This window comes from Haliaeetus leucocephalus, unplaced genomic scaffold, assembly GCF_000737465.1.
Source record: "Haliaeetus leucocephalus isolate CR32 unplaced genomic scaffold, Haliaeetus_leucocephalus-4.0 Scaffold273, whole genome shotgun sequence".
NCBI classification, from domain to species: Eukaryota; Metazoa; Chordata; class Aves; order Accipitriformes; family Accipitridae; genus Haliaeetus; species Haliaeetus leucocephalus.
The window spans coordinates 536,017-555,647 of NW_010972709.1; the positions used below are offsets into that span (position 1 = coordinate 536,017).

A 19,631-nucleotide genomic window follows, 5' to 3' on the forward strand; every position below is an offset into this window, starting at 1 on the left:
AGGCACAGACTGCCTCTAGGAGTTCTGGACTCAGTGATGTTGATGGGACCACAGAGGATCAGAAATGTCAGGACCACGTGCAGCTGGGGTAACAAGTCTTTCCTGCTATCTCCTGGAAGGTGGTGGTCTCTGTTTTGGAAAGAGCTGTGCATTGAACACAACTGATGTACTTTTTGCCTTTTTATAAACCATTTTTGTCTTGCCTCAGGTTCATGGAGTCTGAACTGGATTTAAATGACATCATTCAGGAAATGCATGTGATTGCGACGATGCCAGACCTGTATCACCTGCTGGTGGAGCTGAACGCTGTGCAGTCTCTCCTCGGGCTGCTGGGACATGACAACACAGATATCCTTCAGTTGTTAAAGCAGCACTCATGTGAGAGGCTTTCTACAGACTTTTCTGTCATCTCTTATATCCTGCTTTCACAGGGTCCTGTGTATGTTTTTCTCTTCTTTCCCACTGCACTGAATTTACATCGTCTTTTTTTTTCCCCCCTCTAAGTGAAAGCCTTCTTTGTTCAAGTAATATTGATTCTGAATTTTTTCAGTGCTGTTATTCTCCTTTCTTGTTTTATGACCCTTTCATCTAGGTTTTAGTGGCTGTGTTAGTGTGTGAATGGATGAACAATATAGGGAAAGCTAAGGTATGGGCTTCAGAGCATATAGCCTTGAACTGTGTGCAAACATTGTCTGGAGTAGCCCCTGGTAAAAATGAAACTGATTTACTCCTTTTTGTTGAGAGCTGAGCTGTCACACTTTCAGCTGTTTGCCATGGACTAGCTCACCACAGTGTTACATGTTAGTTCGTAAATGTGGTAAATTCTTCCTGTGTCCACACCTTTAATTTGGTGTACTCAGAGCTTGAGGTTGTGGGTAGTCCCTCTGGTTACATAAATATCCAGAGACATTTTCATGCTCAGTTAGTTCTTGTGTCACTGATCCTGATCCTTGCGTGCACCTGTTTCTTGTTTCTCTGAAGATCTGAGGACATATCAGAGAGAGTTTCCTGTCTATACTGTTAAAGATTTTTGGTAGTTTTGAACAAAAACAGTGTAATTTTTTGAATATCCTGGTGCCTTGATGCTTAGCCTTCAGCTGATAAATAGAACTATGCCTGGCTTACCATTGTGCAGTCTTTAAAAGTAGAACTCAGCCTGCATTGCTTGTAAAATATTCTACTGTAGGTTAAGCTGAAAAATTGTGACATGATTTGAGAGATCATGTGTCTGTGTTCTGACAAACTTTAGTGAATGGAGGGAGCAGTGAAGCCCAGTGGAAAGGACACTGGACTTAGACTTGGGACTACAGCAGGCTTTTGTTTTTTTCCTTTTTATTGATTCATGACCTTAGGAAAGTAATTTATTCTTTACATCCTTTCTTTATGTGTAAAGAAGTAGATAATACTTACCAGCTTTTCTCAGGTGTTTTGAAATATGCAATGTTAAAAGGGCTGTTAGTGATAAAAGTTGTGGTCTGATGCACAGATCTTGGTTTTCTTTTTTAGCACTTAAGTACTATGTATTAAGAATTCATAATTCATTCTTTCTAAGTGGGTGCAGTGATCAGAAAATAAAACCAGAGCAAATATTTTATTGCATACCAGTTTATATTAGAAAGCACTGCTTACATGTTTGGGTATTTTGACTTGTATCTAGCTGAACCTTGATGTAGTGAATGCTGGTCCCTGCAAAACAGCAAACACCACAGTTTTCCTTATCTGTGATCTGTAACGGAAATTATTCTCAAGTAAATGTTTGTTAACATGGGAACCTACCATGCATAACCAGTTTCATGGCTACCATAGTTTCATTACTTTTTTTTTGCCAGACACGCCGGCTTTTTGTGTACTATGTGTATGGCATTAAAAGCTTATACTGAATTTCTCATTCACAGGAAAAATATAAACTGTGGGGATTTTGACTGGGATAGAGACCTAATTCCTAGCTGGAGTGCACAGGAATACAGCTTGCTTTGTCCTTTCAGCCATGTAAAGCTGTGTCCTGCAGTCACTGCTGCTGTCAAAGACTTGCCGGTATTTTTCCTGTGAACTCTTTTTAATTGGGTTGCAACTTGCTTGTGAGTTAGTTTACAGGTTGAAATTTGGCCTGTGAATTGCAATTTTGGGAAAAGTATATTTCTTATTATAAAACTGCTGAAGTGTTTTCAGATCCATTGGAAGCAGGACACAGGCTGTAGTAATGCCTCTTCACTGTGCTGCTGCTGCTTATGCACAGGATAGAAACACTATTAAAGTGAAGCATCTAGACATAAAACTAAATTGATACAGCTCAAGTTTTCTAATGTTTTTTTGTTAAATGCAAAAAGATTTTAAAAATGAGTTCTTCAAGGAGAGAACTAAACAAATGGCTCTTCAGATGTGATTTAAATGTAGTGTCTTGAGGGACTAATGCAAGGAGACAAAAGCAATGTCCAGGGGAGCAAATAATCTGCTGAATGATTCATGCAGTTTTACACAAAACATGTGAATGAAAGATGATCACTGACAAGATTTTATTAATGAAAGACAGGAAAGCTTCAAGTGATGTTTTGCTTTTCTATCTCCTAAATTTTATAGGACAACTGATACTCTCACTGGAAGCCTCAACAGAAGCTTCCTAGACAGGAATGCCCTGCAGGATGAACTCCTCTGACTGCTAGAGTTCTTTGCTGTGCACTCTCAGAAAAATCCGGCTTATAGCACCCAGTAGGTAGCAGTAGTCTTCAGTTAGTTCTTCCCTTAGCCTTCTGTTCTATGGGTGGATCAAATGCCATTCCCTCAGTCTTTCCTCATACATCATGTGCTAGCCCCCTGACCATCTCAGTGGTCTTCCACTCTCCTGAGTCCAGTATGTCAAGGTCTCTCTTTTATTGGGAGAGCCCACAACTGAACAAAATATTCTACATGTTGCCTCGTAAGTGCCAAGCAGCAGGTAAGAATTCCTTCTTTTGACCTGCTGGTTTTGCTCTTGCTAATGCAGTGCAGTCTGTGATTAGCCTTCGTCACTGCAGTGGAATGCTGCTGAGTCGTCTTCTACTTGTCCACCAGAACTTCCAGATTCTCTTCTGCAGAGCTTACCTCTCCAGTCAGCCCCAGCACATGGGCTTCTTCCCTCCCAGGTGCAGAATGTTCCATTTGTTGAACTTCACGAGGTTCCTCTTGGCCTGTTCCTCCAGCTTTTTTTAATTAATAGTTGATTCCTTGCAGAGTAAATGTAAGGCAGGTTATTTTCTCTTAACTTGGTTATTGAGTTGTGCTCCAACTTGCTTTTAAAAATTGTACTCTGGCACCTTTGACTATGTTTTTGTATAAGCATGAGTGACTGTCTGCCCAGTGAGGAGTAACCACCCTTCTGTTTGGTTCTTGATGGCAGTTGCAAGTGGAAGTGGCATCTACCCATTAAGAAAATGTACAGATAGTTTTGGCTTGGTTAAGGAGTGCTGTAGAGCATAAAGAAAGTAGTAGTCTTACTGATACACATCTTCTGCAGCGCCTAGACATAGGTTGACTTGGGACTGGGACAGGCAGCTCTCAGTCTTTCCTGAGACTAGGTAAATCAGGACCGAAACCTTGCTAAAAAAAGACAGATGAAAATACTTTTCCTGCTGCTGCTTATGTGTCTGAGCAAATGCACAAATAGGAGAACTGGGAGGCTGGATTGTTAGCCTGTGCATTTTAAAGTGATTCATCACAAAGTTGTTATATAGGACATGCAGAAAACTGCATATCCTGTTCTACCCCAGTGGGACTTGGGCAAGATTGATCAGCGTGTCTGAGAGAATAGGAAAGTGGGTCTAATGAGGTGGAATACGTCTCGTCGTACAAGAGAGCTGTGTAGCAGTCAGGGGAACTGTGTGTTATGCAGCCCAGAGTTAATGAGTGAAAATTGGGCTGGCAGAAGCTATGCTGTTCCTGCGAGGTCCGCAGTTAGAGGAGCATGCTGTCCTAATTGGGCCAGGCAGAAGGGGGTGATCACTCCTGCTTCCTGCAGTGGCCTTGTTAGGTGTGTGCCGTATCAGGCTAGCAGGGGTATCACTGAGAGCAGAATACCCAAATCAGATTATTGTAACTCATTTCTCTTTGCTTATATTCAATCTTAACAATGCAAGATGGTGCCTAGTTATACCAACTCTAGCAGTTTTGATTTGAAAAAATAAAAAAATAAGTATCATCAAGAAACAGTAAAATTGCCTGATACAGTGAGCGCACAATCACTTTTTTTTTTATCATTCCTAATCGTTAGGATTCCCTGATTTTGGTGCTTATGAGGACCCATTGCTGAAGTAGTCTCTGTGGTCTTGGTTCTGGTGTTCCTGTGCCCCACTGCTGTAATGTATTTCCAGTTGTTTTGGATTGTGTCATGAGCACGCTGGCCTAAGAACAATCTACTTTTCTTATTAAATGTGTCTGCCTCTGTTTTGGTTGTCCTTAACACCTAGCACATGTTTCCATAGCTGTGGTAGACTTGCTTCAAGAACTGACTGATATAGATACTCTCCATGAGAGTGAAGAAGGAGCTGAAGTCCTCATAGACGCTCTAGTAAGTAGTAAACTCCAGATTATTTCAATGCCTGAACAACATCTGCCTTATGCAGCACAGCAGCAAATACTCTGAACTGCCACACTTTCTGCATCTGTGGTTATCCATGTTGCCAAAACCATGATGAAGTTAGCCAGCTGAGGAGCCTGCTCTCTTGTAACTGAAATGCTGTACTGAGGACCACGATGGGTGTGTTTGATGGGATGCCAGAGACTGGGGAGTAGGTTCTTCTTGCACCTTGTCTACCACTTCTTTTTTGGAAGGAACATGCTCATATTGCAAAATTTGCATAGGCTGGGAGATTTTTTCTTGCAGGGAGGGAGAATGAAGTAATATTTGTGGTTTGGACAGTGTCCTATTGAAAATTGGAGCTCGATTTGCATTTTTCTTCCTTGTTCCGGAAAAAGGTGACTTCTGTTCACCCATGAAAAATTGAAGTTTGTGGCAGGGATCAGATTGTTATCTGAAGGACAGCGAGGCCATTGTGCTCTTGCAGTCTAACCTCTTGCACCTGAGACTGGTATTCTGCCTAATAACTCTCCCAAAAAATCTGTGCTTGAACCGGGACATCTATTGTTATAGCGAGGGTATGCATTTTTCTTAACAAGAAGTAAAAGCGTGAAAGTTTTCGTGTAACAGAGCTAATGCATTTTAAGGGTGGAGGAGGGTTTAGAGGTAATGATCCTTTTTGGCGTAGAGATTAAAGAACCCCAGAAAACGATCTACGTGCAGTAGAAGATGCATTGCTCAGTCTTAAGTGCTCCCTGCCTGGTTAAGTCTTGAGTGCCTCTTGGCCTCTGTGGTGGTGGACTTCCCCTTTTCATGGTGTTTGCGCTGGATGCCTCTTGCCCCTTGGCTGCGGGAGAAGGATGCCAAACTGAGCAGAAGCCTTCTAGAGAAGTGATGCCCAGCAAAACTTGAGATTTACACATCTGTCCTACCTTTGTGTAGCTTCTGCTAGTGAATTGCGGTGTTTGTGAATCACTGTGGCTGTGTCTTGTTACATAACTATTATGTTGAAATTGGAAGACAGGGAATTACGGGTTTTCTTTTGTTTGCTTTGTTTGGCCGCTCTGTTTTCTCCTACAATCCTTCTTGTCCAGTCACTATAATGTTACCTTCCAAAGGTTAATGACAGTGGCCCGGAGCCGAGTTCCTCCAGATGGCATCTGGGCTGTTCTTAATTACTCTGCCTTCGTGGAAAGATTGCTGGATGAATGAAATGGTAGAGAGGAACTGCTAGAGAAGGTGTTTTCTATAAAATGTGTGGAGAGGTAGTAAATCAAGCGAAGTTCTTTCTCTGTTTTCCTTGTCACCAGCCCACTGATAATAGCCAAGTTTTAGAGGTTTTATTGTCCTCTTTGAAAGAAACAGGTCAGGCATATCTTGGGAGATATCTTTAGATATCTGCTTTTTAGATTACTTTTTTTTTTTTTTGAAGAAAGTAGGTGTAATGTGGGGCATCTGTGAAGATCATTGCACTACCTTCCACATCAGCTGATACTTGTATTTTTTCCTTGTGTTCACTGGGCCCAAAGCTACTTAGCAGTGTTTGAATTGGAAATGTTATTTTGTTTAACTTTTCCAAGCTCATGTCCGCAATGGAAAGTTAGCCAAAGTCAAGCTGGACTCTGTCCAATTGCAGCTTTAAAAGCATACTTCTTATGTTAGCTTTTTGATTAGGAGGCTCCACCTGCAGATGTGGGTTCCTGCTACTGCTGTTGATTTGTCTGTGTTTCATTAGCTTGCTGAAATCAGCTTGGTACATTCATCTTGCTAGGATTTAAATGCAAGGCTTCAACTAGTGATCACTTGGCTTTTGGATTTGAATCTGTGTGTGTGAGCATTGTTCCCTCAGCTTTTTGTAGCTATTAAGGTGGAAGATATAATGGAAATGCAGGCAGACCAGCAGCAAACAGTTGAAAGAGAAGCTGCTTGCAGAGCTGACAGCTAGCCCATCCGTGGTGGTTTGTGGTGCCTCGCACTTCAGAGTTCTGGGGGATTATAAATCAGTCAGGCTGGTTCAGGAAATAAGACTGTGACAAGGTGCATATTTTCCTCCAGATGTTTGTTTAATCTGAAACAAAAAAGTTGTTTAATTAATTAGGACAAACATAGTGGCAGATTTACTTGGTGATTCCTTTGCTTCCTCTGAGATTTTAGAGCAAGATTATTAATTTTCTTCTGATCATGTCTGGCAGGATGTTTCAGTAGGGCTTATTGATTTTTATTATTTATTAACACCCCATTCTTTCTCCTTCATCTTCCTTTTTTCAGTCTTCTTTCTTATCTTTTTATCTTTCCCATGACCCTGGTGATTTAGGTGGAGGGCCAGGTCGTGGCCTTGTTGGTCCAGAATTTAGAGCGCCTGGATGAAAGTGTGAAGGAGGAAGCTGATGGTGTCCACAACACATTGGGTAAGTGGCTGTTGCACAGCCTCTCACTTCTTTCTGTATTTTGTACAAAGAGGGGGTGGGTTATCCCTCCCCTTCCTTTCCTTCCTACTCCTTTTCCCTTGAACTGCCAACACTACGGTAGAGGACCTAGTGCAGCTTTTATTCAAGCACAACTTTAACTCATGGTAAATCCTAGTCCCTTTAGCCAGTGTTTGTTGCATGACTGCTGGTAAGGTGCCTCTTCCCAAAGCAGTTACGTAGGGAGGTGCTGATATATGGATGAAACTGCACCACACCAGGAATGCTCCACTGCCTGTGTATTTACTGTGTACTTATCTGTGAGCTCTACGTACTCTGTTATGAGAGCTGTTTATGTCTCGGCAATATATTTAACTTTAAGGTAGTAAAACATTTGCATTTCATATAAGTACATCATTACCTCTCTGTTGCCCAGTCTTTGCACGGCGCAGTAACTGCTTTGCAGTGTGTTGCTGTTGTTAGCATTTAGACCATCATCCACTCCTTTCAGTCATTCGGGATTATGATCTCCCGAGGACTGGAAGAAGGAAGAGAGGCTAGAAACGTGAGTTTTGGAATTTTTACTGCTGCTGCTGTTAGTTGAGTTTTGTGCAGTGAGAATTACTGCTGGAGTAAAGGGAAATCTCTTAGGCTTCTTCCAGCAGGAGCTGGTGTTACACTGAGGATGGACTGTGTGAGCAATGTGAAAACTGAGAGAGTATCATACACCTGAGCTTAAGTCTCATTCAAAAAAAAAAAAAAGGTAGTTTTGCAAATAAGATGTAACTTTGAGACGAATGGTGCAGCCCTAGGAAGGACCTGGCAAAGCAGTGTTGATGCAGGCTTGAGCTGAACTGCAGGTGGGGAAAAATGTCTTTTTTCTGTGTCCTTCTTCTTAGCAATCGTTGAGAACATGGCAGAGTTCCGACCAGAGATGTGCACAGAGGCTGCGCAGCAGGGCCTCATGCAATGGTTGCTCAAGAGGCTGAAGGTGAGCATTTGGGAGTCATTTGGGAGTTATCACAATAAAAACTGGCAGACCACTGGTCTGGAAGATGATGTGCTTCAGACGGTGTTTGGCACAATATTAAAGGCCCAAGGCTATTTATTATTGGCTCTTTCCGTTTGTATAGGTTATATTTGTGTTAAGTTCTAACATTTGTGAATACAGTGAACTCAAAACTTGCCTCAAACTGGGAATTATGTCCCTCTTAATTTATTAGCAAAATTGAAGGAGTTGGCTTTATGTGTAAGAAGGTCTACACAATGTGATATAAGTCTGTAAGTACTCCAATTTTCATAGTGTTTGCCTGGAAGAGTATGTGTAATGTTGAGTCTTCTTGAATGTCTTTGGGTTTTATTTGTTTCTGTGGAAGTTCTTTTTGGTAACGTGTCCCTGATCCTGCCGTGAGAACTATGGTCTTTCCTGCAGAGTTGGACCTTTTGCAGCACTACAAAACAGCACTCAGGGTCCAACCACTAATGTGGTTGGCCCCAGCAGCTGCAATACCACTGAGTTCCTAGCTCAAGCATCAGTAGTGCTAGAGGTCTGCCAGTGCCTGCCTTCCTTCTGTATATCAGTTAGTATGAACTTAAAACAAGCTAGTTTTGCTTGCGTGCGAGTGTGTGTTGGAGAAGCCAAGTTAAGGACAAAAAGTTAGAATTCAGGGTTTGTATCCTCTGCAATTTTAGTTTAAATGGACATACTTCTGTCTTGTCTTTATAGTGTAAATGTCTTACAGTAGAAGGTGTCTTTTTTCTGTTCGTATGATTCCTGTGGATTTCTGGTCCATGGCTGAGACCTGTAGGAATATAAAAGCTGACCAGTGGGCAGGGAAACTAATAAAGACCATTTTATACCTTTGCTTCCTACATTTCTAATACTTATCTGAGTTTCAAGTGGTGTCTTTGTTTAACTGCGGCTGGTGGTGGCTTTTTCTTTGAATTCATCTAATTGCCTTTTGAATTCTAAATTACTTATTGATACACTTAGCATCCTGTGGCAGTGAGTTACACAGTTTAACTCCGTCTTGTGTGAAAAGATGCCTAAACATTTCCTGGAAAATACTGTAGGAAAGGAACAGATAGTTCAGCTTTCTTACAGAGCTAGTGAAGGAAATTTAGCAAACAGGTTCTGGCTTTTTCCTAAGTCTGTTAGTAAGGCATTAGCACTTCCATACTTAAATGTCTATATGGTTAGAAGGCCTCTGAGTCACAGAAATAGTCTATCAGCTTCATAAGTGTGCAGATACCCCTCTGTGTACCTCATATGCCTGTTAGCAGAAGTAACCTATAATTTCTCACTACAGGTAGTAACATAATTGCATTCCTTTTACTTAAAAACAAAAAGTGAAGTTAATTTTATTCCACACAGGTATGTATTGCTTCCTGCATCGTAATTACTTTGGCAGCTGTAAGACTTAGAAACTTGGGAAAGCAAAATAATCACAACTTGGATTCCCCTGCTTCGTGCCACAGAAAATGAGTGTTCACAGCGTTCAAAACATGGTGTTGAATGTGCCTTTTCTTTGCCCTGGCATGTGTTAACTTTGTCTGGGTTTGGGGATGTGTGATCAGGCAGTGCTTTTTCTTGCTTACACGGTGTCGTGGGGAGCCGCACGCTAATGAAACCCTCGCCCAGGCGCCTTTGCTACTGGCAGCGCTTGGTCTTGAATCTCTCGCCATGACAGATGGGGTTAGGATTAAACCAGGATCTCAGCATCTGGGTAGAGCGTTGTGCTGCTGAAGAATATCTATGGGATGAGTTTTAAAATCAGGGTTCTGTCCAGGCGTCGGTTAGGACATCTGGCGCTCAGCAGAGAGTGTGAATTTCTGTTTTCTGACTACATTTCAGGTTGCATAATTGTATTCTGACTGTCAGAATAGCCTTGGAAAGCTCAGACAAAGAGCTTAATAGCTCACTTCTCCCAACATAAGCAGGGTTCGATGATGTTGTGTGCAGCCTTGAGAGAACGGAGCGTTGTTTCCTAATGCTTGCAGTAGGACAGCAGTTGGTTTGCAGCATGATAGGAGCCAGCAGAGCTGTACAGCACCAAGTGCCTGCCACCTTCCCCTTCTCCTGCCACTGACTGCTTGGAAGTGTTACATGGTTCCTATAAACACTGTCATCTACAGAGTGGTTTGGAATGAAGAGCTTTATATAAAAGTCAATACTTTGTGGCGTTTGGGATCTTCCTGCTTTTGGTGTTTTTGTGTTTGTCGTGGTTAAACCCCAGCCAGCAACTAAGCACCACGCAGCTGCTCACTTGCATCCCCCCCGCTCAGTGGGATGGGGGAGAAAATCGGGAAAAGAAGTAGAACTCGTGGGTTAAGATAAGAACGGTTTAATAGAGCAGGAAAGAAGAAACTAATAATGATAATGATAACACTAATAAAATGACAACAGTAATAATAAAAGGATTGGAATGTACAAATGATGCACAGTGCAATTGCTCACCACCCGCCGATAGACACCCAGTTAGTCCCCAAGTGGCGATTCCCCCGCCCCCACTCCCCCCAGTTTCTATACTGGGCATGACGTCACATGGTATGGAATACCCTGTTGGCCACTTTGGGTCAGCTGTCCTGGCTGTGTCCTGTGCCAACTTCTTGTGCCCCTCCAGCTTTCTTGCTGGCTGGGCATGAGAAGCTGAAAAATCCTCGATTTTAGACTAAACATTACGTAGCAACAACTGAAAACATCAGTGTTATCATCATTCTTCTCATACTGAACTCAAAACATAGCACCGTACCAACTACTAGGAAGACAATTAACTCTATCCCAGCTGAAACCAGGACAGTGTTGCATGGTGCTTGTGTATTGTGACCTTTTCTTAGGTAGCAGGTCAGGATAATTGGCCCACGCGTAGCCTTGCACAGGCAGGTTCACTCACTCAAGCTGCAGGTAGTCATGCATTTGGGGAAAAAATTGTGGGTGACAAATGGTATGTTTTAAGCCTAGTTCTTATTGCTTGCCTTTTTTTTTCCCCCTCTCAAACAGTGAAATACAAATAGCTGGTAACTGATGATTTTTTAAATGGTTTTGTTTATTTTATGAATTCCTTCAGTAAACCAGTTTGCATATTATCTGATCGGTTGATGTTTAGTGTGGTTCTGTAGATGAAGCAGCTTTGGCAGCAGGCAAAAATATTGGATCCAGTTCAGAATCCCACTTCAGGGATATATTTTTTTTCTTCAAATTCAGTGTTTTGGTTTTGTTATGTTTTTGTTGGTTTGGTTTTTTTAACATACTTGTGTATGGAGTGAATGTGTGAAATGAAAGTTACATGACTGTGTGGGCTAAACCCATCTCATGTTCTTCTGATTGTGACTTTGTGATCCTAATACAAAACTGTGGCAGCTACTATTTAATGTTACTGTGATGTATTCTCTGAAATTCTGTTTTTGGTGACAGGTGCAGACTTTCAGAATAGGGATAAGCCCCATGCACTGATGTAATATGGAGAACTTATCACAGGAAAGCGATTCCGTGTTGCAAACAACTGGAGACTGTTCTCAGGGGTTTTGAGCCAACTTGGTCAAACCTACTTTTGTAGGACAGTGTGAAGCATCAGAGCTGAGTTTCTACACATGTGTGCATGAGCACGCACACACACCCTGTCACCCCTGAATCAGAGAGAATTACTACTATTTTGTCACTGAGGCATACTGTGTAATTACTGCTGTTGTATTTTGTTTTAAGTGTTGCTTATACGTTCAGTGATTTGATTAATGTGTTCTTCATATCAATGAAAGGCAGAGCGCTGTGCCCTGATGGGTCTCTTGTTCCGTCTTCACCAACAGGCTAAGATGCCTTTTGATGCCAACAAGCTGTACTGCAGTGAGGTGCTGGCTATTTTGCTCCAGAATAACGATGGTGAGACATGCCTCTGGTGTCGATATTCTGTTAGGGTAGGATCCAGGCTTCTTTCAGATCACAACAGCACTCTTCGGTGTTCGGCTTCCCTTTGCTTTTGCTCTCTCTCCCCGTGCGTGTGCTCTCTCACATATGCATGCACCCTCCCTTTCTCTGCAGCTTTTGTACTCTGTCAAGCCGTATTGATTTTGTTCGCTGATGTATCAGTGTTAGATGGCTGTAAAATCTGACAGTTAGCTTCATTTTTCTCTCTCTTTTCCCCCTTCCCCCACCTCCGTCTAGACAACAGAGAATTGCTTGGGGAGCTGGATGGGATCGATGTGCTGCTTCAGCAGTTATCTGTGAGTAATTCACATACGCCCTCTCTACCGTCAGGAGACTTGCAGGCTGGGTGTGAGGAGGTGGAACAGATTCTGGGTGTAGCACTGTCTTAGCAATCTGTAAATACTGAAGCATAGCAGCGCTTTTTATTTAGTGGTGACATAGTCCCTGAATAACTTCCACACAAGTGTATCATACATGGTAACTGAGGTTAATACCTGTTTTAAAGATGTTAAGATTGAGGTACACAGAAATTACATTATTCTGTTATTGCATGGCAAGCTGGAGATAGGCAGGGTTGGAATTTGGCCATCTTCAGCATTCTCCACTCCAAGAACTGGGCTGCATTCTGCCTACATTTGAGCTAGTTGAAGGTAATGTGTTCATAGCTCACTTATATTTCTTGAGGTAGTACTGTCTGCAGCACCCTCAGTTACGCATTGTGCCTAGGATTTCTCTGGTAACAAGCTTATCCACATACTTTTGTGAATTGTGCAGTCGGTGAATTTGCCTTTCCCTTTGGAGGCTCTGTATCGTCTTTTAAGTTATGCATTAGACTGCTGCACATTTGTTGGTATACAGTCAGGGCAGTACAAAAGGCAGCAGAGTTACAAGAGAGAATGTATCAGTGATGTGTGGGATTGCTGGCTTATGCATATCAGATGCTGAAGGCTTGTGATGTAAAATGTTCATGTACACTTTCTAACAGTGTGGACCAAATTGGGCCCTCCATTTTTGGGTAATTTTGCTTTCTTTGTCATGCAGGTGTTTAAACGACACAACCCCAGTACAGCAGAAGAACAGGAAATGATGGAGAACCTGTTTGACTCCCTTTGCTCCTGCTTAATGCTCAGTTCCAATCGCGATCGCTTCCTGAAAGGCGAGGGTCTACAGCTGATGAATCTGATGCTTAGGTACCCAGATAACTTTGTGATTTTCTTGCCTGCTTTTGACGTACCAACACACATTCTGGCTAGATATTTCTGTTTTTCTGTTTATAAAATTTCTGTGTTAGCATATTTGCCTGTCTTCTCTTTCTTTTTTTGCCAGCATCTAAGTTGGACCTTCTCAGACATATAAGCTCCACTCTTTGTCTTTAGCTTTGTTTGCTAAGAACTAGGGTTACTACAATAGCTGCTGGAAAGTAACAGTGCAGATCTGTGTGGCAGACACCCAGATGAAAGAATGCTGTAGGTCAGGCCACTAATCCTCTAAGGATTTAAAAGACCCTTATGAGAGCAAGAGACAACCTTTGGATGTCTCTAGGGAAAACGTTTTTCCTTTTGTTCCCCAGTTCAAGCTTCACTGTGTTGTGTTATCCTCTGAGCTGGTGAATTTTTGTGGATGTTGATACAAAAATTGCTTTTATGAAATGGGCTCAAGTATGCGTTTCTTCTTGTGACGTGTTTTGTCACACTGTGAATCTCCAGGGCTTCTCTGCTCTCTTCACTTTTACTTCCTAGCCTAGTACTGAATTGTGTCATCCGCGCTGACTGGCTTCCTCCAGACCTCAGGACTGGGCGCAGCGGGGCTCTGTCTGGCTTTCCCTGGTGTGCTAGGCTGCGTGCGGTGGCTGGTTAGCAAACACCAACAAGAAATGATGTATTCCTGCAGCGCATGGCTGGGTAATGTGCAGCAGCAGGGAACTGAATAAATAACCAAACATGGATTATTCAAATAGGAACACTGGGTTTTCTTGAGGCTAATTAAAGAAAAGCTCCAAAACTAAGAACAAGAGGGAAGCCTCCCTCTGCCTTGAGTACTAAGCTGCTAAGCTAGCCTTGCAGAACTAATTACTTGGAGTTCTTGTGCCGTGTGGGTGGGACTCAGTGTCTGGATTTTTAATAGCTTTTTCCCCATTTTTGGACTCTACTGTTTACCACGCTCTCTACCAGGATCCCAGCTGGAAAACTATGACAGGAAAATTTCCCCTGGGTGCATTTCCCCCCCACCCCCTCACTCCCCAGTAGTTGTGAAGGAGTTAGGAGGGACAAAACATGACTTAACTGCCAGCAGCAACTATGTCTAATGGAAGGAGTTTCCAAGACCTCAATCTTTTGATGCTGAGGAACCTAACTTATTCTACAGTCTGAATGGGATTGGTAAAGTGACAATGGGAAAAAAGTAACAATTCACAGAATATTTTCAAGAAGCTAATATCACTGCTGTCTGTAAGCATGGACTATACTGACAGTTGATTATTTTATTTTTCTTTAAACTCTTCTAGTCTAGTTCAGATAAGTAGAAAAGTTGAAGTTCTTACCTGGCTGTTTGAGCTGAGTCTTATCCCCAAACTAGCTCCCTTCTGGCCCTGAATTGTCCTACACTGTAAATCTCATTTAGAGGGAGCAGCACCTAGTTGTACAGAGAGAGTAAACTTCTTGCTTCTAATGATGTCTTCAGACTAGAGTTGAAAACGTTAAGCTGGTACTTTTATTGCTGATTCATGTTTTTCCTCTTTTGAAGAGCTGCCAACTGCTTTTCTTAGTATTTCACACCATCCATGTTGTTGATATGTCAGTTCACTCCTACACACAATTTTCTTTTTTTGTCTTAATACTCCTAATGAATGAAATGTCAGAATTCTGACACAGTTAATCATGCATGTAACCTAAAGTATGTGAAATCAGTAATACTCAGCACATGCTTAAAGCTACTTCCATACTTCAGACTGGCTGGCTGGGTCCGAGCCGCAATGCTGTCCTGAAGCTTTTACTTTTGGAAGGTGTGTTATTTCCTTATCAGTGTTATAAGCTTGCTTCTGGTAGGCGTGACACAGACGTGACTGTATAGGTGTTATTTAAGTAGTTAACTTGGATCTTCAGAACTGCAGGAATGTTGTGCTAAGCTCTGCTATCTCTTGGCATCTCTTGAATGATGAACCCAACTTTCTGGGTTCTAAGTTTTGGGGCTTTGTCAGTCGTAAGTGGTAAGAGAATGAATGACATTAGAGTCAAGTGCTCTATGGAGAGCATAGGAGATGATTAAGGTAAAAACACTGGTTTGTGGTGATGAAAATTAGGGAATGGATGCTGGGAGAAGGTGGCTACATTAGGAGGAGAAGTTTTGGGCATGCTCAGCTGCTGCCATGGGGGAGTACTTGCCTTTGCAGGTCATGATGTGATGGAAGGTAGAAAGCTCTGCTGCACTTAGCACTTTGGTGAGGAAAATAGAGCACATTTCTGTAGCTTTCAAACCACCAAACAAGGCAAAGTGTCTGAGAACTGATGCTGCAAGGTTTTGGTGTTTGTTTGCTTGTGGGTTTTTTACATATTTTAATATCCAGAAGATATTAAATGACTATTAATTCTGCTAACCTCTGTTATCATTGGGAGTTCTCTTGGTGTATGCTTAAAATCTCTTACAGGTGCTCAGTTTTTCTTGGACAGTACTGCTTTCGTAACTGCAGGCTAGCATTGTAAATAGGGGGTAAATCTTGATAGTTGTGATCTAGAGAGCTGCACAGGAGTATTACACTTCTGTATCTTCTTGGTACCTTCATGATAAACAACAAAGAATAGAAATGCCATTCAGTTGTGATTGACCACCTTGCCCACAAACAAGGCAGAATATTTTTCTCTCCTGTCGGTGTCCTCTGAAGACTGGGGGGAGAGATCTGTTATTTTTTGGTTTTACTTTGAAGGCGGTTAATCATTGTACCATGTACCATAGTCTGTGCAGATCAAAGGACAAATAAGCAAAGTTGAAAGTTTATTGACATGATGTGAGATAGATAAGCTGTGTGAGAATAAAGATATCAGGGTTGAATCTCCATTACTGTCTTAGAGAACATAGCATTCTGTATCTAGTGCTACCCAATACATCTAGCCAAGTTGTTCTGTTAATAATGGTTATGCACACAGACCTGCAGAGAAGTATAGCATCTTGCAGCTGAGCATTTAACATGCTCAAGAGATTCCTGTAGACAGTAATGAAAACAGGACTACTTTCTGTTATGCTGAGCCTTAAAAATGTACGGCCAACAGCGAAAGATGATGTTGTAATGTGTGAACTTCTACTAGTTTATGGGGAGACAGTGGTAACGCCGGAAAATGAGCACAATGTGGCTGATATGCTTTACTGCATGTCCATAGCGAGCTGTGTCCTGGACTTGGTGTTGTGGTCTCAGACTTGCGGTGTTGAGGGGGACTTGCAGTTGGCCACTGGGAGTGGAGCTTCACTGAGCGGGTATGTGGGAGGTGAGCAGAGGGGTCTGGGAGAAGACCAGGTTGAGAAGGACGGAGCCTGTGACAGCAGAAATGAAGTAGGAAGTTTTGAAATAGGACGACAGCACGGATATATATATAATTATTTCATTTGCATCTGTGCAACAATGGAGGCTCGTTTATTTTATGGAGTATCTTTATCAAAAATAAGATGGTTTATCAAGGTGGTAGCCATGAGTGAAAAGTTTATAAATGTCACATAGAATTAAATTCAATTATTTTTTTTTTTTAGGTCAGGAAGCACTTTTTAGTACACAGTCCCTCTGCCTTGCCTTGGTAACCTAAATGCAGTTTACCTTACAAAGCCAAAAGAGAGAAAAACAGGCTTGTAATGTCAGTTCCCTTGCGCACACTGACAGGAAGCTTATTGCTTTTGCTGTAAAATTGTGTTAAGGTTTGGAGGAGATGCAGCCACTTGGTTCCCAGGGGATGTGTCAAGAAGATTCTCTGTTGCATAGGAAAAATGACGTGTGGCTTTCCCAGTTATTAACTGAAGGTGCGGGTGTATGCACATAGACAAATGCAGCAAAGTGAGCTTACAGAAAGGTGCATCACTTGGGCAACGCGATCTTCTATTCTGCAGCTATTCAGTGGCTTTTCTTGACCCTGAAAAAAACGTTTGCTCCTGTACAGCAAAAACAAGGTGAAAATGGACAACTCTGTACAGCTCCCCAAAGCTTGACTATAGCTATTTCAGGGTATATTTTTTTATGATTATTAAAATCCTTTTATGATTTCTTGTCCTGCTGTTCCTAATGACCCCATGGAAACTTAGATTGTCTCTTTACTAAATCTTCTGGTTAATTAAATGGAACCATTTTATGCAGCACTTTTCCAGGAAATCTGGTATTCTGCTTTTGCTAGTATTTTGGAAGGTGAGAGATTGGGTTTATGCTAATGTGAAAAGTCCAAATAATGTTGGCACCTCTTCTTTTTGAAATAATAAATGTACCAAAAGAGTTCTCTCAGATGTAAAGGTATTAAAAGGAGGAAAACAATGGTTAGCAAATAAAGTTGTAATTCAGAGTTCCCTGTGAAGACTGAGGTCACTCCCTATTTGGTGATACTCATGTATGCTTGTCTTTGAATTAGTGTTCAGCTAAAAGTGACCTCAATAAGCACAGATGAGACTAAGATAAACTGCTTGCCCTCCGGCAGAATAAATATTTCAAATAAAATCAACTCTAGACAGTCCAGTCAAGCAGCTATTGATCTCTAAGAGCCTGAACTTAAACCCAATGAATATTCCAGAGATCAGCTCTGTGCAACCTTCCTAAATGCTGATCAATATGCAATTACTTCCCCTGAAAACATTTCTTATATTGTCTGGCCTAAGTAGTACTTTATTTTTAGCTCCCTGTAGAGGGGAGGTGGGGTTGTTGAGCCACCTTCCTGCACTGCTCTTCGCTCATGGGTAGAACTCATTGCTGTACCAGATCCCAGCTGCACATGGTGCTTTCAACAACTGCTTCGTGCCCATCGGAAGCACCCGCGGCTGCACTGGGCAAAGTAACTTTCTTTTAGGCTAGTGTGTTAATATACGTTTTTTTAGTTTGCATGTTGTTAGGGGTTCACGAAGTTCGATCTGTGAAGGGAAGGTGTTTTCCGTGGCTCTCTGGAGCTTGGGCTTCAAGAAGCCCTGGGCAAGAAGACCCTGCTAATGGATGTGAGGTCCGGGTGGCTCAGCGTGTGCTGTTTGCAGGTGGGCAGGCTGCTCCCGCACTGCTGGGTTTGGCAGGTGTGTGCAAGGACAGCGTGGGTGCTGCTGCCTCCAGGGGGGGAAAGAGGAGGGGGCTGAACTGCGTCAGTGGTTTGCTCTTTATAGATCCTTATTCCAGGTCCACAATGATACCTGAGCGCCGTATGGTAGTGTGGAGCAGCTAGTGTGTGTTTGAGGAAAACTGTTCTCTCATCTTCTCAGGGGAAGAGCACAGCTTGTTTCTGGGGGGATTTATTTTTATATGTGCATGTAGCTATGTATTTGTTAGAGAACAAATTAGAGAAGAGAAAATCAGAGGAGATTGCCATGCACTTGGAGTGGAAGGTGGTGGGGCTTGTGACCGTCCTGCCCCAGGGGGAATGTCCTCCTGGGCTGGCCTGGCCTTTGGGCATGCTGGGGGCTCTCGTTCTTCAGCTCATGTTAGCGCCTGCTGACATTTACCTAGTCTATTGGTTCTATGGGCTGTATTAGCGACCGCTTTTCCAGTTCATGTTTCACAAGGTATTTTAAATTTTTCCCCGGATGAATTATAAATTCCTCTGTTTCTGGTTTGAGAGGTACAGGACTTTTGGAGATCATTTTCAGACCATCTGTGTGTTATCGGTGTGAGTTACCAGCATCAGCATTCTGAACTCACATTAAAACAGAATAGCCCAGAATCTATCTGCATCCTTCCAAACGTGATTTTTTGGAGGTGGGGTTTTCTTCATTATAGCTGACCGCTAAGCTATACTTACTAAACTTACTCCATTATTAAATTGAATTATTGCTAGATCCAAATCCTGATCTTTTTGGTGTGATAGTATTCGCCTTGTGTACCCAACCCAGCCTCCCCTGCTGTTTTGTGCTAGTGTTTGTAAGGTGGTGAAGAAATAACTTCTTCAATAGCCAAGAAATAAAAAATAAGAAAATAAAACCATAGCAATAAAATCTATAAAATGAAATAAAAGACATTAAAAAAGAATAACCAAGAGAATATTCTCAGCCACAGTTTTGAAAAGAGTATTTGTTGATATAATGTTTTGGCTTCTTGAAGAAAATCTTGCTTAGAGCTTGTGCTCAGGCTCTTCATACTTCCCTTATCATATTAATTTCCCTATTCATGCTGTCTCTTTAAAGTAGTGTGGTCCAAAGCTCCTTGTGCCCCTGAAAAGTTTAACTTCCCTCTTTGTTTTCACAGAGAGAAGAAGATTTCCCGCAGCAGTGCCCTGAAGGTACTGGACCATGCCATGATTGGACCGGAGGGCACAGACAACTGTCACAAGTTTGTTGATATTCTTGGTCTGAGGACCATCTTTCCTCTCTTCATGAAATCACCCAAAAAGATAAAGAAAGTTGGAACAACTGAAAAAGAACACGAAGGTAGGCTTGCTTCCAGATCCTTCTTATTGTCATGGGAAGGTAGGCTTGCTTCCATGGAGGAGGTGAATGGAGAGAAGTGTCTGAAAAGTACCTGCAAAGAGGAGGGAATAGCACATCACCAGTCTTTTCAGGGCTCCTGCAGCTTTCAGGTCCAGGGTCCCTGTTGCAGGCT

General features: G+C 42.2%; 1 protein-coding gene across 2 annotated transcripts in view; it reads left to right on the forward strand.

Moving 5' to 3' along the window:
- The window catches only part of CTNNBL1 (catenin, beta like 1), a 56,324-nt gene that overhangs the window by 12,113 nt on the left and 24,580 nt on the right, over positions 1-19,631 (forward strand). For both annotated transcript variants that reach the window (XM_010569364.1, XM_010569363.1), the window contains exons 4-11: positions 209-348; positions 4,443-4,540; positions 6,864-6,957; positions 7,854-7,945; positions 11,758-11,830; positions 12,113-12,171; positions 12,917-13,065; positions 19,278-19,459. In XM_010569364.1, coding sequence (XP_010567666.1) covers positions 209-348; positions 4,443-4,540; positions 6,864-6,957; positions 7,854-7,945; positions 11,758-11,830; positions 12,113-12,171; positions 12,917-13,065; positions 19,278-19,459 — 887 coding nt within the window. The remainder of the gene's footprint in view (positions 1-208; positions 349-4,442; positions 4,541-6,863; positions 6,958-7,853; positions 7,946-11,757; positions 11,831-12,112; positions 12,172-12,916; positions 13,066-19,277; positions 19,460-19,631) is intronic.